We start from the raw sequence: 18,592 nt of genomic DNA on the forward strand, positions 1-18,592 counted from the left end.
AAAAAAAAAAAAAAAAACTGTTTAAAAAAGGGATAATTTATCAAATCATTTCATTTGATATTAAAGTTAAAACAAATCATCAGATTATCTTTTTTTATCAGAATATTATCCATTATCCATAAGCCAAAGAAATCACACAGATAGCATACAAATGTGGGCCTCTTTAAGCAGTTATGTGGAACTAGTGGTCTTCTTTCTATGGAGACAGATTAGACTCAATAATAATTCACGCAAAAGACATGATATACACATGCGTAACCAAATTCACGTGCATAAAATCAAATTCACGTGCGTAAAATATTTATTTATATTCACACAAAAAATTCCACGTGCACAAAATAAAAATACATTTTCATAAAATACGTTTCACAAATGCAAAACACTATTTGCAAATGTATAGGAGTGTACAAAAAGTTTTGAATGTTTAAAACTTGCGAGTTCATCCTGAATGAGAATGTGCTAATCCTCTTTCACGTACGACTCCCCCTGGATACATGTATGTGTATTATTGAGACTTTCCTGCCAGAGTCAGGGTAACTCGTACCTTTCAGCCAATCAGATGAGAGCTGTAGTCAATGACACCAACTCTGCGCTTCATTTGCGCAGACTGTTTCTCTCCAGCATGGCGAACGGAGAAAACAGCAGTCGGAGTTGCACTTTTTTTCATTTATTTAATTATTTGAACATAGCCTCACTCTTTTTATCCATTATTTTCTGATTCCATATTTTTCGGCCCAGACAAAATTAACTTGAGCCTAATATGGCCCGCCTGTACAATGACAAAAGCGGGCCAAAGATTCCAATTCATAAATGGACCATTCAAGGCAAAGATTTAGCAAAATGTAATCTGAATGTGAACCTAATGTGGCCCATGTGGAAAATTGTAAATTTGGCCCAGATTATAGAGAACAAATGTGGGCCACATTTGACAAAAATGTGGCATAGTCATTTAAGGGTATTCTGGGTATAAACCCAAAGTGGCTCACATGTGTAAGTGCAAATGTGGTCCAGTTATTATAAAATAAATGAGGGGCCACTTTTGGCAAATATTATACAGTAAGTTCTGGCTAATATGGCTGTGAGCCTAAAGTGGCCCAGAGAAATTATGGCAAATGTGGCCTAGATATCTTAAAACAAATGTGGGCCACTTTTGGTAAATATTCAGCATAGTAAACTCTGGCTATGTAGGGTGGACTTAAGTGTCTAGTGTGGGCCATATCTGAGCCAAAATAAAAGCAAAGTGTTGACCAGAATAGGGTTAGATCTGATTTATTTGGTTGAATTCTGGCTGATATGTAGTATTGCCATGGCTTATTGTGTCCCAGTTCTGGCAAACAGGAGCATACCCCTCAAGTGCCATCATTCCATGAGGTATGTGGCCCAGATATGAGTGTTTGGTGTGGGCTGGATTTGGACCTCATGAATTTTTCTTTATGGGCAGACAAAAATCTGGGTCTGAACCCAAAGTGGCTCACATGTGTAGGTGCAAATGTGGCCCAGTTATTATAAAACAAATGTGGGCCACTTTTGGCAAATATTTAGCACGGTAAGTTCTGTCTAATGTGGCTGTGAGCCTGAAGTGGTCCAGATGTGATATGAAAAATTGGACCCAGTTATCTTAAGACATATGTGGACCACTTTTGGCAAATATGCGGCACAGTAAGCTCTAGCTAACTTGGTTGTGAGCCTAAAGTGGTCCAGAGAAAATATGGCAAATATAATGGCAAAACTTTTGGCAGATATTCTGCACAGTAAACTCTGGCTATGTAGGCTGGATGTAAGTTTCTGGTGTGGGCTGGATTTACCACATAAACTATGCTATTTGGGAAGGAAAGAATCTGGGTCTAAACCCAATATGGCTAACATGTATAGGTGCAAATGTGGCCCAGTTATTATAAAACAAATGTGGGCCACCTTTGGCAAATATTTGGAACAGTAAGCTCTGGCTAATGTGGCTGTGAGCCTAAAGTGGTCCAGATGTGATATGACAAACATGGCCTTTCTTAATCTTAAGACCTTATTTAATACTATGAATGTAATAAATACTACTCCAAAAATTCACATTATTCAACTTTTTTGGGTCATAAAATATATAATTTCGCTCATAGTAACATGCCACTCTGTACTGTGCTGCATCTATTTTGTGATTGGTTAAATTGTCAGTTTCACAATTACCTCCATTTTACAACCACTTGCACACTCCCTTCTGCTTTTTACTCTGCTGTTACTCCTTCATATGCTTTGTCTATGGTATTTGCTTTAAATTCCTCTTTAAATGTGAGGCACCATGTACCCCTTCCTTCATGCATGTAGCTGCACATATGGAACGAATCAAAGTTTCCACTGGGCTTATGGTAGAGCTGACCCAGCAGCTCTCATCACTGGAAAACCTGAGGTGAAGTTTGGAAAGGAAGTAAATGACCTCATAAATCCATAGTATGTCTGTCTGCTCATGTCTAACACACACACACACACACACACACAGACACACACACGTACGCGCGCGCGCACACATACACACACACACACACACACACACACACACACACACACACACACACACACACACACACACACACTAACACACACACAGCTTTACAGTGGTTAGGAATTATGAAGTGTCTTTTTCATTCTCATTCTCACATTTGTCAGAGTGCAGCTTGAACATTTACTCTAAAAATGCTAATTGTTTTAAGCCAATGGTGAGCGAAATGTGGACAAAGTCAGCTGTTGGGTTAAAACTAAATTTTTAACAGTTAAATATGGGTTTGTCCATATTTAACCTAAAATTGGATTGAAATCTCAGCATTTTTAAGAGTGTTGCATCATCCAAATGTCATAACAGTGGGTAGCGCTGTTGCCTCACAGCAGGAAAGTTACTGGTTCGAGCCTCGGCTAGGTCAGTTGGCATTTCTTTTTTATTTTCTTTTTTTTATTGGTGTTTAACAAGACAATACATCATCGTATAAAATACAACATAGGAAAAATTACAGATTGCCATATTTTTCTTATTTTTCCACTATGCCCTCAAAATAAAATAAATAAAATGTATGAATTATAAACAAACATATCCACTAAAAGAAAAAAATACAAATATAGAATTGTCAGTTGGCATTTCTGTGTGGAGTTTGCATATTCTTCCGTGTTGGTGTGGGTTTCCTCTGGGTGCTCCAGATCCCCAACGGTCTAAAGACATGCGGTACAGGTGAATTGGGTAGGCTAAATTGCCCGTAGTGTATGTGTATGCATGAGAGAGTATGAATGTTTCCCATGAGTTGTGGCTGGAAGGGCATCCACTGTGTAAAAACATGTGCTGGATAAGTTGGCGGTTCATTCCGCTGTGGTGACCCCTGATTAATAAAGAGACTAAGCCGAAAAGAAAATTAATAAATTAATAATAATAAAAATAATAATAATTTAAAATAATAATAAAAAAATTATGAAAATAATTCATTTATTCTTTTTAAATCCATAATTAAACTTAACTTAAAATCAAATTAAAATATAATGGAAAATAAAAATATATATATATATATTTTTAGTTTGATCAAAAAACCTTCTATGTATTCTTTCGTTCATTTGTTCATTTTAAGCCACACATGGAAACTATACAGGTATCAGTATTAAGAGATAAATAATTAAGGTCTTCTCATAAAGTTTATATATGGTTTTCTTGCTGTGAGGCAATATAATATAATTTAATATAATATAATATAATATAATATAATATAATATAATATAATATAATATAATATAATATAATATAATATAATATAATATAATATAATATAATATAATATAATGTAATGTAATGTAATGTAATGTAATATAATATAATATAATATAATATAATATAGGTGACGCAGTGGCGGAGTGGGTAGCACGTTCGCCTCACAGCAAGAAGGTCACTGGGTCGCTGGTTCGAGCCTCGGCTCAGTTGGTGTTTCTGTGTGGAGTTTGCATGTTCTCCCTGTGTTCTTGTGGGTTTCCTCCAGGTGCTCCGGTTTCTCCCACAGTCCAAAGACATGCGGTACAGGTGAATTGGTGTAGGCTAAATTGTCTGTAGTGTATGAGTATGTGTGTGTGGATGTGTTCTGGAGATGGGTTGTGGCTGGAAGGGCATCCGCTGCGTAAAAACTTGCTGGATAAGTTGGCGGTTCATTCTGCTGTGGTGACCCCAGATTAATAAAGGGACTAAGCTGAAAATGAATGAATGAATAATATAATATAATATAATATAATATAATATAATATAATATAATATAATATAATATAATATAATATAATATAATATAATATAATGTAATATAATATAATATAATATAATATAATATAATAATCATTCATTCATTAATTTTCTAGTTGGCTTAGTCCCTTTATTAATCCGGAGTCGGCACAGCAGAATGAACCGCCAAATTATCCAGCACTTTGACATCTCTGGGAAACATCCACACACACTCATACACTACGGACAATTTAGCCTACCCAATTCACCTGTACTGCATGTCTTTGGAAACCCACGCGAATGCAGGGAGAACATTCAAACTCCAAACAGAAACGCCAACTGAGCCGAGGCTCGAATCATCGACCCAGCAACCTTCTTGTATAATATAATATAATATAATATAATATAATATAATATAATATAATATAATATAATATAATATAGTATAGTATAGTATAGTATAGTATAGTATAATATAATATAACATAACACAACACAACACAACACAACACAACACAACACAACACAACACAACACAACACAACACAACACAACACAACACAACATAACATAACATAATATAATATAATATAATATAATATAATATAATATAATATAATATAATATAATTTATTTTTCCAGAGATGGGTTGTGGCTGAAAGGGCATCCGCTGCGTAAAAACGTGCTGGATAAATTGGCAGTTCATACCGCTGTGACGACCCTGGATTAATAAAGTGACAAAGCCGAAAAGAAAATGAACGAGTAATGTAATATATATTGGGCGACATGGTGGCTCAGTGGTTAGCACTGTCGCCTCACAGCAAGAACGGATTTGAATTCAGGCTGGGTCAGTTGGCATTTCTGTGTGGAGTTTGCATGTTCTCCCCGTGTTTGTGTGGGGTATCCTCCGGGTGCTCTGTCTGGTTTCCCCAACAAATACAAAGACCTATGTGGGCAAAACCTGTTTTACAATACATACCAAGACTAACAATAAGGCTATCCGTACCCTTTTCCAAAGAGAACTTATTACTGTACCTTATTCAATCTTATTGGATGTCATTAAAGGATCAACTGATTTGCTGGAAAAAAGTGTGGCTGTTACCACAGAAATATTATGTTAGAAATAAAATTAAAGAAATATCTTATAAACTCCTCCACATATTTTATTGAGCAAAACATTATTTACAAAAAATTTAAAGTTGGATTGATGTAAATTGTATTTTTGTAGTGAATATGAGGAGACTGCTTTACATTTATTTTGGCCTTGCTCATACTCAGTCAACTTATGGAGTGAGGTGCAAAAATTTATTAATAAACAATTACAGTGTTCTAAACCTGTCATTGCCGTGGGAAAATTTACTTTTTGCCATTTCTATGTACCATAATCAAGAGGAAAATTGTTTTTATTTAATTAATTATTTTGCTAACAAAATTTTACATTCATAAATGTAAATTAACCAATAGGAAACCGAATTTAAAGGTGTTGATGACTGAATTATGCTTATATATTAGTAGTATCAGAGACTCTCTAAATAAGAAAGCCCTACACACTTTAAAACTTTGTGAACTCAATGTTATTTTAGGTTGCCTTTTAAAATCTGGTATGGGGGCAACAGATAAAAATTAGCTGTTGTGGCTAACTCTGGCTACTGTTTATTAATGAGAACTGTCCCTGTTAAATAAAAAAATAAATAAAATAAGTAAATAAATAAAAACGATCAGCATCATCAGCTGCATAAATCTGGACAAGCTGTGGCAACCCCTTATGAATAAAGGGAATAAGCTGAAGAAAAAAATATTGAATGAATAATATATGGCAAACACACATGCTTCACGTGATCAAAAACACTTTAACTTCCTTAAAAACAATGAAGATGTCATTCTAAGTATAGTCGGAAATCTTCGTGTTTATTTTCACGTTTATACACTAGATACTGTTTAACAATATATCTAAAAGTACTAGCAATGAAGTATTTTCACGGCAATACACTAGATACTGTTTAACAATATATCTAAAAGAAGTAGCAGCAATAAAGTAACCTTTTTGTTTCTATCCGAGAGAACTACAAGCTCCAGTCCAGCAGATGGCAGTAACACACAACCGACCGTTCACACACACATTACCTACTTCTACTTCCGTAGCTCGCAGCAGCATCATTCATAGCAACGAAAACAGCGGTTTGTCTTCACAATGGCAAGTAGATTTTTACCACTGATATATGATCATACATGACTTTAATTGAAAAAACATTTTATTCACCACTTTATTTTTCAGAAGAGTTTTTAAATAGGTAAACAATGACTGCTGGGCGTTGTCATTTGCGAGATGGCCCTTAGTAGCCAACAATTTCTCGAGTAAACAAAAGCAAAAACACGACATTTTTTCAGTAAAGACTAATTTATTAATTTAACGGAACGTTTATCTTGAAGCATACTAACTATTTAGCCGTGTTATAAGCAGGTTTTGTGGTTTAATTGTCTGTTTTAATCTGTTTCAGGCCGAGGTGGAGGAGACTATTAAAAGGATTCAGTCTCAGAAAGGAGTACAGGGAATCATCATTGTTAATGCAGAAGGTATCTATTATTTGCCAATTAAGAAATAAGCAGATGTAATTGCGTGTTTTGGTTGAGCTGCAAACAATGTCATGTGCTTCAGTGCAGCATAAAACAAAGACATCTTTGTTGTTGGGTCTTTAATATGTCCTGTGTGTTTTCTCGTAGGAATCCCCATTAAAAGCACTCTTGACAACACGAGCACAGTTCAGTATGCTGCTAACATCCATCAGCTGCTCATGAAGGCCCGGGGAATAGTGAGGGACATCGACCCTCAGAATGATCTCACCTTTCTACGAGTTCGATCAAAGAAGAATGAGATCATGATTGCACCAGGTAAAGATACATTAGAGATGTAACGGTATGAAAATGTAGTATCATGATTATATTAAAGAAATGTATCACTGTTAAAAATACCAAATCATGTAAGACATTCCACCAAGTTTTACATCTGCATATGAAAAAACAACAAATGCAATCTGCAGTTTTTTTTGCAATCTCGTGGGTTCATTCTAAAACGCTTAACGTTGAAAAAGCCTAACAGGGCTTAAAGGGCACATAGTTTACCCCTTTTTATGATTTAATATTAGTATTATGGTTCTTCTGAGTGTGCCAGTGTAGGTTCAGTTCAAAACACAGTTCAGATGTTTTTATTATAGTGTGTTCAAAAGTGTCATGTTGGGGGCGTTTACACAGTTGCTGTTTTAGGCATGTGTTGCTTCACATGAAAATTAGTTTCGGCTTCCCTCCCAACGTAACAAGGGGGCGGAGCCAAGAGCTTACCCGCTCTGTGTTTGGCAACAGACAAGCAGACTGTGAGATGGAGCAGGAGTGAGAGGATCAGCATTCAGCCGTACATGTTCGACTCGGACAAAGACCAAGCAGAGAGTGTCTTTGTGTCTTTGGACAGTTTTACAGACAACTGTGTTCTAGTTTAAAGTGCCGAGGTTGTACACTGATACTAATAACCACGCACACTGAATTAACTTTGACTGCGACACCGGATGCGCCGCGACATGGCACACCAGACACTCTCTGTGGCGCGGCAGAAACATTAAGTGTCCCGAATCGTCGCGCCACGCATTCTAGAACTCTAAACACAGGCCTACATCAGGGTAAACACAACTGCGGCTGTTTGCGGCGCCCAGCCGCTGGCTTGAAGCGCCATTGTGTTTACCCTGACAGAAACCCACGCCCAGAACTCCAAAATGCAAGGCGCTGCATCAGCGTCACGCGACGCTTCTGGTGTGCGGCCTGCAGGCAACGCACATGAAGCAACGCGCTTGCACTTTTCCAGCTGCACCAAGTTAAGATCACAGGGAGCTTCTGCGACCTCGAGAAATGCAAACGGCTGAAGTTTAAGGTAGACGCAATGAAAAGTACACGTTTGCAAACCTACCTAAAGATACAACCAATAATTCCGATTAGAGCGATAATGTGGAGAATATTGAGCTTATTTTGAGCCTAATAAGCCTAACATCTAAAAATAGAGCAAGGGTGTTCCTTTAGTGATTTCTCTTTGACTCGCGCTGAAAATGGTGAACGTAAATCAACAACCTAAGGATATGATGACCCGCCTGTCAATCAATATTGGTGGGTGGGGGAACCGCACTCCTATGTCAAGTTGCGGTCGCTCTAAAAACCGCTCCAATTGGTCCACAGTTTTATGTTGTTAAATTGAAAAAAAAGGACTGGGTGTGTTTATATCACCCCAATATGACAGTCTATATACTATACTTACACACATGTCTGTCCAAACAGCTTGAAAAGTAGATTTTTTACCATAGGTGCCCATTAATGTACCCAAACATTCACCAGAGAAACTCATATTTATGTCAAACAGTACTTGTAATTAACACTGATTATTGTCAAAAGAAAGGCTTAATGTAACTTTACAACAACCGAGGGAAACTAAATGTTAAAAAGCCTCTTAATAAAATCTAATTTTATTTATAATGGATTAACCCTTGCTGTCAAAAGAATGTGCTTGTGCATGTCATTGACATTCCCACAACAGCATGGGGGAAAACGCTTGGCACAATAATGTTTACTTTAGCTGTGGAAATGGGGCTCTTTCTTTTGCTAGTAGTTGGTGCTAATCACAAGTAAAATTTGTCAAAAATTTTATTTTCCCCACTTGTTGTTAAGGTGCATTCAGCCACATTAAGATTTTTCCTTATAATAGACTTCAGTGGGGGAAGAAAACGCTTAACGTGATGTTTTTCACTTTATCTATGTAATTGGGGTTCAGTCTTTTTACAGTAGTTTAGGGTAATTCATTAATTAATTCATTTTCTTGTTGACTTAGTCTCTTTAGTAATAATGGGTCGCCACAGCAAAATAAACTGCCAACTTATTCACCATATGCTTTACACAGCGGATGCCCTTTTAACTGCAACCCATAACTGGGAAACATCCATACACTGTCATTTACACGCATACACTATGGACAATTTAGCTTACCCAATTCACCTATAGCACATGTCTTTGGACTTGCGGGGGAAACCGAAGCACCTGGAGGAAACCAACGCGAAACAAGGAGAACATGCAAATGGAGCCAGTTGAGGCTTGAACCAATGACCTTCTTGCTGTGAGGCAATATCGCTATCCACCACAGCGCCCCATATTCAAACGGTCTAATTTAATAATAACAACAATAAAAATTAAACAAAGTTAGGATAAGTTCAGCTAATTTGCCTATATCAACACTTCCAGTTCATTCGTGTTTGCGTGGGTTTCCTCCAGGTGCTCCGGTTTCCCCCACGAGTCCAAAGACATGCGGTATAGGTGAATTGTTGGGGTAGGGGTAGTTGTTGATAAAATACAATGAATGGGAAATTTAATAAATAATATAAATCATAAAAATTTAATAAGTAATATATTTTCATTACCTTAAGGCTTGAACCATATCTGATCTAGTAACAACCCTGATTTAGATCGATTTACATACTAATAAAATTTTAAATGTTATTTGGAAAAATGTAGTTTTGTTTTAGCAGTATATTATTCTTTTTTATATTACTCATTGTAATGCTATGTGTTTGTTTATTTAACACTTACTTATATGAATACTTTATTTTAAAATAATTATCCAGCTGCTATTTATTTATTTTTGCAAATTTAACAAGTTATTATTAAATTGTATGTATTAGCCTTATTCTTAATACAATGTTAGGCTTATTTTAATACAAAAGTATTAATTACTTTTATTTATTGATATATATGTTTTATTTAAGCCTTTTCTCTGAACATTTCACTGAATGGGTCCCCCGGACCTTATTTTGAAAAGCCCTGATTTAGGGTAAAGTCTAGATAGAAATAGGATACACTGCTGGCTAGAAGTGCGATATGCACATCAATATAGCAGCAATTTTAATGACACTGTATAACAATAATTAATATTTTTACATTACTGTTTACAGGTTTAGAGTTAGGGTAGGGGTTGATGTTTTGTTATAAATGCCATAATGTTGTACATTCAAGTCTATCTTTACAAAAACCAATTTGCGTGTTGTATTATTCTGTAATGTGCTATATAAATCTGATATCAACTAATTGTAATGATCAGAAATTAATCATATATTTACTCTGTTTTCTCCACAGACAAGGACTATTTCCTGATCGTCATTCAAAATCCCACAGAGTAGTCCTTCTAAGTACTTCTGAAGTATTTTTTTTTCTGTAATTACAGGCCAAAAGTGTTTCATTTAATGTTTCAGTGAGGTTTATATAGTACTATTAACCACATAACATTACAGGAAGTTGCTTCTTATCCTATTATAAAAATATGGTTTGTACTGCTCTTGCTTATCATTCCAATAGTTTGCCATATACTTAATTTATTGTTTTCTCATTCTCATTTTTGCAAGTACTCCAAACTGTTCATCATCAAAAAGCAAAAACATGACACTATTACATACTGTACTTGTTTGTGAATGCTAACAGGACAATAAAACAACAATGTATTTCCTTTTATTACTTTTTGTGGCTGTGTGTATTCATATTGAATGGAAAAGGTGCTTTGTTTTTTGCCATAATATAAATTTAGTTTAGGTTTATATAGAGAATTGAAAATGATTTCATGTTTAAAATAATTCTTGTAAATGGCTGCAAAAACCTGTTTGAATTTAAATTGATCGCAAAAGAAGAAAATATTTTTTAGAAATGTTGAAAACTCTTGACTTAATTTTGCATTTTTCCCCACTACAATGGATATCAATGGTTACCGGATTCCAACATTCTTCAAAATATCTTCTATTTCATTTAATAGGAAATATTAACCCATAATAGTCTAAAACCAGTTGAGGTTAAGCAAATGCTGAGTAAATGTTTAGTTTTGGTTAAACTATTCATTTAAAGAGGACTCTGTCTCTTTAAATCTGATGACGTCACGAGCTTTAGTATATTGTCTCGAGCTGTTTTGCTTACAGTGAGTCAGGAGCTCGAAAAGAAGCCGAGTCGACCGACAATTCAGCATATAATAACACGCAAACCCTTTAAACTACTTTTAACCACATTCAAGCACAGTTATGCCATCCGACAGACCCTTCAAACAACGACGGAGCTTCGGTAAGATGAGTTTTATTCGTGCCTTGTCAGCCGAAGTGTATTTGTTTATCAGGTTTGTTTTTGTCCCTAGCCTGCTAGCAACTGCGTGACACACTGTTTACATTCCTCTACAAAGCTCTAAATGCTTATGAGACGATTATAGAAATAAATATTAAAGTCTAAATGACAGTTTTTAACAAAAACCGACAGAGGTCAGTTGCTAAACAGTAAGCTAGCTTGGGCTTTTTTATAGGCCTTGTGTTTAAATTTTATCAGCTTTATTTTTTTTACAACTGTTGTGTTTGTAAATACGTATATAACCTTATATTTAACTTTTTACTTAGAAACATAGATGAATGACATATAGTTACAGATATGTAGCTAGATAAATGTGTTGTTTACCAGCTTTGTGAAAATGTGAGATCAACATTTCTTTTTTTTGACAGTAGTGTTTTTCTGTTACATTTGGTGTAAATGATGCATTTATATATTTAGAATATTTATTGTTTGACAATAACATTGAAGGAAAGGATGGACTGTACACGTGCTGTTGATATGATGCTGTAATATGAGCTCTTTCTCATAGTCCAGACTGTGGACAGGGTGTGGGGAGGGAGGAGCATAAAACCCTTGCATAATCTTCCTAAACATAACAAGTGCAACATAGATTTGCTGTTTCAAACACATCTGTAAGAGTCCGGGTCAATATGATCTGCATACAGTCTTATATTTGTCCAGCCTTTGGGATTATACAATTGACACGGATGACCCAGACATGACATCAGTAAAAATGACACACAAGTTAGGAAGCTTACCCTGATAAGCAAGCTGGATTTTTTTTAGTTTTACTTTGAAATATACTTGCAGTGGTAGCCAGAATGAAACACAAGTTACCCACATCATCACTTAAATAGATATTGATTTTCGACAAACAAAACATAAGTTAATTTTTACAATTTTATTTATTATGACATTGTTATACAGTTTCTTTTCAATGGCTTAAAGTAAAAAGACTGTTGAAAAAAATCCACTATTTCTCTTACTTTTATACTATTCAGGAGCCATTTGCACCCTCTGACAGGTAAAATCTGCTTCTTTCACTCCAAGTTCAAAGCAAACTCGAATGCCAAAGCATTTTAGAAATGTATAGAAAATAGCCTATGTAATATATTAACATAAATTAATAAAATAATCAGCAGATGAGAAATAAATGATAGAAAAGGAATAAAAACAGACAATGTCTCTAAAAATGCAAATCTTGTAAATTTTAATTACAAGATTAAAACGTGTAGTTTATTTAAATAATGCAAATGCGTTGATTAACCATTGTTGAGCTTTCAGAGTGATAACAAAAGATATTAAACCTTTTAACAGAAATTAATGTTTGTTTGTCTGTTATACTGTACATTATGGTGGAATAGGTTTGTAGAGTAGGGCATGTCAAACAACACATCCGCAATTATTTTTCCTCAAGTTTTTAGGAATGTTTATTGAGCGTTTCTGCTAAACAGGTTTGACATAAGCAAATTCAGCAAATGCTAATGCAGTGATTACAGTGTTTTCAGGAATGAGTCTTGAAAATATACTTACTGTGTATTTTGAATTTGGACTGTAAAATGTATATTATTCAGAAGTGTACCAAATTTCTGTTTGTTTTTTGTCTTTTCAGCTGATCGTTGCAAGGAAGTGCAGCAGATACGAGAGCAGCATCCTAATAAAATTCCGGTGAGAAACTAGTTTTGTTTTATGCAAGTGTCATAAATGAATTTAGACTTATTGCTTTAGCCTTATTGCTTTCAAGATGTCACTTACCTGTCAGCTCCGGATTTCTTTTAAGATCCTGAAATTTATTACTCTAAAACAATGGGCTTCAACTTCTATGAGGGCCTTGGGGTGACTTAGAATTATTGAAAAAGAAAAGATGAAGCTAAAGCAGTTAGAAATACTGCATTTATTTAACAAAGCATCAATCATTTTAAAGTGTGATTTCTAGACCTTGGAAATATAAAAATAAGTAATATTAAAATACATTGTTCTATGTATCCACAGCTCTAAACCATTATATGAATATATCAAAATATATTAGGAAATAATCTTAATTTTTTATTGTAATCTTTATCTTTAGTGAAATATATTAGGAAATATATTTCAAAGACAAGACATTCCATTCTGTCATCTGCATCAAATTCAGTATAAGTGATTTTTATATACAGTTCTCTCCCCAGTTTGAAAATTTTTGGAGGCGAAATTTTTTTCCCCATTTCTCGGTGCATATGGATAATATATATTGGTGCATTTGATCAAAACCGATAATTAAACAGATATTTTTATTAAAAATAATATTTCAGTCACAGAACATATTTAGAAATGAAAAGATAATATATTTAAATTAATGCAAAATATTGCAAAAAAAAATTACAAACTACAACATTTCAACAAAATTGTATATATTTTTTGTAAAAGTTCCTAAGGCTCCTATGGCTTCAGTACTGAATAAACTAATGTATATGCACAAATAAAATATTGTACAGTATCCTATAGAAAATATTAATTGAAATCAGACATTTGTGGGGGGTGTACTCGTATATGCTGAGCACTGTACATAAAAAGCATAGTAACTTTCTACTTTAATGTTCTACTTTAACATTTTGACATTATATGCTAAATGATTAGAAAATATTGATCTATAATCATTTAGCATATAATGTAAAAATGCAATGGCAGCAGCTGGCTTTATTGTAATAAAATGTATAAAAGAATAGGTGATCATACTAAAACTGCACTAAAATGATTAAAAAGAACATTTTAATGTCATGATCAAATTATTCTTGTTTAAATATGCCTGAAGATTTTTCAAATATAAACTATTGCACTGACTAGTATTTTAGATTGTGTCTGATAGTCACTATTGTATAATCTGATAAAACCTATTCTAATGTATGAACATTTGAAATCTATATTACAGTGTTGTATATTTGGTTTGTATAAATATATTTCAAAGGATATGTTGTCTAAAAAAAATGCTACTAGACCCATTTCAACACTTTTTCTTCTTCCAGGTGATCATTGAGAGGTATAAGGGGGAAAAGCAACTTCCAGTCTTGGACAAGACCAAGTTCCTTGTCCCTGACCATGTTAACATGAGTGAGCTGGTAAAGATTATCAGGTAAACATCCATAAATTCAGTGCCTAATTTTGACTTTGGAAAATTTAAATGCACAAAAAAACAGGACGTTGAGACTTATTGATATCAGCTGAAAGTCATGAAGAAATGGAGATAAACAGAAATATTTTTGTGCAAGTCACTGTAAGCAGTAAATAGCATTTACTTTAGCTGTATCCAGTTTGTTTACTTGTCTGATGGGGGAGGAGAATGCTATGCGGTTCCAGTTAAAAGTGTCTTCTGACCCCGTCATCAACAGGAGACTTTAGCAAAACTCTTTTCAACTGCTTGAACTTGAAAACTGTTTGCGCAACATCCACATTCTTTGTGGCGGGCTATTTTCCTATTTCTTTTGTGATGCTTGAATGTGAAAGCAAGTTATCTTTCCTCTTGTAAGATCAGTGTTGCCTTCCAGGTATTTGAACACAGACTCGGTCAGATGATCAGACTAGAGACACATGCTGCCGATCATACTTCATAATCCTTGCCTATGAGTCATGGCTGCCATATTATTTATAGATCAGGCTTGAAATCATGATTAAATTTTGAGTTCAAAGGTGAAGTTTCTGACACTTCACTGTAAAAATTAGGATTCTAACAAAATGCTAAGGTAATTTTCTTATGTGTAGTTTAACATGGAATTTTGAAGTTATCTTACTGCATATGTTTCAGTGAAATTATCTAATTTGATGCTCTCAAAAAACAGAAATGAGTTTAAAAAAAAAAAAACCTTGTCCATCATTATATTTTTAGGCCAGGTTTTCTTGTATTAATGCAAGCAGCATACATTTAGGCAAAAAGCTGTATTTGTATTGAAGTGTATTATTATTACCCCATTTCCATTCATAAATCTATTTTACACGTGGTGCAAAAAATAATTCCTCTTAGGACCTTCAAGGCCCAAATTACCCCACTGAAACCCATTAAAATGGCAGTATTTCATTCCAGTGCCATTTAAGTGCTTTTGTTAACAGGTTTCCATTTTGTTGGCAAGGTTTCTGAATTATAAAGTATTAGTAATAAAGTCTTATTATCTGACTGGAATGAAAAAAGTAAAAACTAAGGTCAGTGTAATTAGCCACCTAAAGAAATATATATTTTTTTAATTGGCTACAGAACAAACCAATGTTTGCATAATTAACCAAATTTACCAAGTTAAGCCTTTAAATTGTACTTTAAGCTGAATACTACTACCTTGCAAAATATCTACTAAAATATTATGTACTGTCATCATGGCAGAGACAAAAGAAATTAGTTATTAGAGATTACTTTTAAAACAGTTGTGTTTACAATGTGTTGAAGTTTATTGTGCAGACCTACTTTTATTTATTCATTTTCTCTTCGGCTTAGTCCCTTTATTAATCTTGGGTCACCACAGCGGAATGAACCGCCAGCCCTACTGGAATGTATGTAAAATAATATATTTACACTGTACAAAATGCAGGGTTCAACAAAAATTGCTTCATGTTGTCCCAACACAATTCGATTGTTAACTTGATTGTTGTTACACATTTAAGTGGATTGTATATAAAACAATTAGGTTGTCAAAAAAACCAAAGAATTGTGTTGAGTCTGCTTATCTCAAATAAGTGGTTTAAACAAGCAGTAAAAATATTTTTTAGTGTAGTTTTTTCAACAATAGTGGCAATATATAAACAATCTTAAAAAGGGTGCTAATGTAGTTTTATCATGGCTTTATTGGCTAATATTGTAGATCTCATCATGGCTGATATTGGTGAAAATTTTTTTTTTACATTTTTTAAAATATGATACTTTTATGATGGTATTTGGAAATATTTTTGCGCCCTGTGGACTTTTGTAACTTTTAACATTGACATGCAAGTGCTTAAGAAACTAAAGAGCAACTGTGGATTAAGCGGAACAGCCTTGCATTTGCCTTGAATGTGCATGTTTTAGTCATTATAATCAACTCTGAAATCTCTCGCAGGCGTCGACTGCAGCTCAACCCCACCCAGGCCTTTTTCCTTCTTGTCAATCAGCACAGCATGGTCAGCGTGTCCACCCCCATTTCTGAGATCTACGAACAAGAGCGTGACGAAGACGGCTTCCTCTACATGGTTTACGCCTCCCAGGAGACCTTCGGCTGCTAAACAGGCCGACTCGACCTTCGACAGGAACAGACGTCACCCAAATGCACCCGATTATTTAGCTCTGTCCCCATCATCACTACTCTGGTAGGAAATACATAAAAACCGTTGCGTTTTCTCCATTTGACACTATAGTGCAAAGTAAAGCACTAGTATAAACACTACACTGATATTTCACCCCATTTTAAACCTCCTACTTTTCCTTTAAAAGCTAAGCGTAGGTTTTGTATTTGGCTCCGTGACTTTTTTTCCCTTTGTATTTTTATTATCTTTAGGCGAATATGTCAAATAATAAGTAACACATGTTGATGTAAATAGGTAAGAGTGTGTGTGTTTTTTATTATTTAGGATTGATTTGTTTTTTCTGTTTGTTTGCTTGTAGTAAATAATAGCCTGTTACCAGACCGCAGTGGTGCTGGTGTAAGATTGTGAAAATCTTACAGAAGAATTAAGTGCTTATTAATCAAAACGCAGCATCATTTTCATTAAATCAACTATTAGACCCGTTTTTTTGGGTCCCAAGATAAAACTGAAAGGAGAACAATAATTGAACTGATCCGAAGAATTTCTGGGTGTAAAAAAAACCTCATTGATCACTCACTGTAAAATAAAGATACTGCCTGACGGTAACTGTACTGTATATGTGTGAGCCGGAAGAGCAGCAAAGATCTTTTGGCATACAGTATTCTGCAGTCACATCATTTTTAGAATAAACTGCTTTATTTGCACAATTTAAAAAAAACATCTAAGAGGACAAACTGTTCAACAAGTATAGCACATAATTATATTCTCTTTTATTCTTGATTTTTTTCCTCCTGTGTCACCATACGAGCTGTATGCCTTCTGTTAAATCTCAGATGAAGGGATCGTGATGCACTACTTCGCATGTTGGGTTTCTCAACCTTTTTTATATTGATTTATGCTATAGATTTGTTAATTATTTCAGCTTTATTTAAAGAGACTTTTTAGGTGTTTTCAAACCAAAAAAAAAAAAAAACTGAAATATGTCAATGGATGTTTGAAAAACAAGTGTGTGTATAAATCATTGTACAAAAAAAAAAGTGTTCTGTTGTTTTTTTTCTAAATGCATAAGCACTGATGATACACTGTTCAGTAGACCTGGTATGAACAACAAATCTAGTCTCAAAAATGAAAACTTCTTGAAGAACGTTTGACAAACACTTTGAATTGTAACACATACAGTATGTTTTATGCAAATCATGTGAAAAAAAAAGTGTTAAAGACAAATAAACATTTTACACTAAGAACAGTAACTATTAATATCACAACATATCTTTGCGTCTGTAATTCACAGATCGTTATAATTAATATCATACAATTATTTAATCATCTAAATGGCAATGAACAAATATGCAAGTATTTTTACTTTTGCTTTACAGCATTTTTGAAATAACTTTGTAGTTGTAATAATAACTAATATTGTTATAAATAAATAACTTTATTTTTGTCCTGTTATGAGAGAATAGGGCAGAATTCTATCATGCATACTATAGTATTCTGCACAGTGAAAACGCTACATTATTTCAAAATGGTGCTGACACTGGATAGTTTATTTCATGTCTTATGTGTATTGTTTTTAAATACATTGATGAAAATTTTGATGACCATTTTATAATATTTTGAATGCACCTTGATAATATTACCATGATCAAATTAGAACAATTTTTTAAATTACACAAAAAATGCTGGATTATTTCAACTCAATTTTGGATAAAATATGGGCAAAATGAACCACTGTGTTATTATAGGACCAAATAAAACCCAAAGTAAAGGTTTGTCCGTATTTTCCCAGTTTTGGTTAAAATAACCTAGCGTTCTTGTGTATTCGTTCATTTTCATTTTGCTTAGTACCTTTATTCGGCAGGGGTCACCACAGCGGAATGAACTGCCAACTTATCCAGCATATGTTTAACACAGTGCATGCCCTTGCAGCTGCAACCCAGTACTGGGAAACATCCATACATACTCATTCAC

General features: G+C 34.3%; 2 protein-coding genes across 3 annotated transcripts; both read left to right on the forward strand.

The window, feature by feature from the left end:
- The first annotated feature begins 6,342 nt into the window (after positions 1-6,342).
- dynlrb1 (dynein, light chain, roadblock-type 1) lies at positions 6,343-10,753 on the forward strand. 2 transcript variants are annotated; one of them, XR_012386735.1, is made up of 4 exons: positions 6,343-6,419; positions 6,724-6,799; positions 6,947-8,229; positions 9,954-10,753. XR_012386735.1 is itself a non-coding variant. In NM_201188.1 (4 exon segments), coding segments are annotated over 4 exon segments (291 nt in total). In that variant the 5' UTR covers positions 6,386-6,416; the 3' UTR covers positions 10,426-10,753.
- A 473-nt stretch (positions 10,754-11,226) lies between these two features.
- map1lc3a (microtubule-associated protein 1 light chain 3 alpha) lies at positions 11,227-17,658 on the forward strand. Its single transcript, NM_214739.1, is given in 4 exon segments — positions 11,227-11,347; positions 12,996-13,051; positions 14,386-14,492; positions 16,438-17,658. Coding segments are annotated over 4 exon segments (366 nt in total). The 5' UTR covers positions 11,227-11,307; the 3' UTR covers positions 16,601-17,658.
- The last annotated feature ends 934 nt before the right edge of the window (positions 17,659-18,592 follow it).

Source organism: Danio rerio, chromosome 11, assembly GCF_049306965.1.
Source record: "Danio rerio strain Tuebingen ecotype United States chromosome 11, GRCz12tu, whole genome shotgun sequence".
Taxonomy (NCBI): Eukaryota; Metazoa; Chordata; class Actinopteri; order Cypriniformes; family Danionidae; genus Danio; species Danio rerio.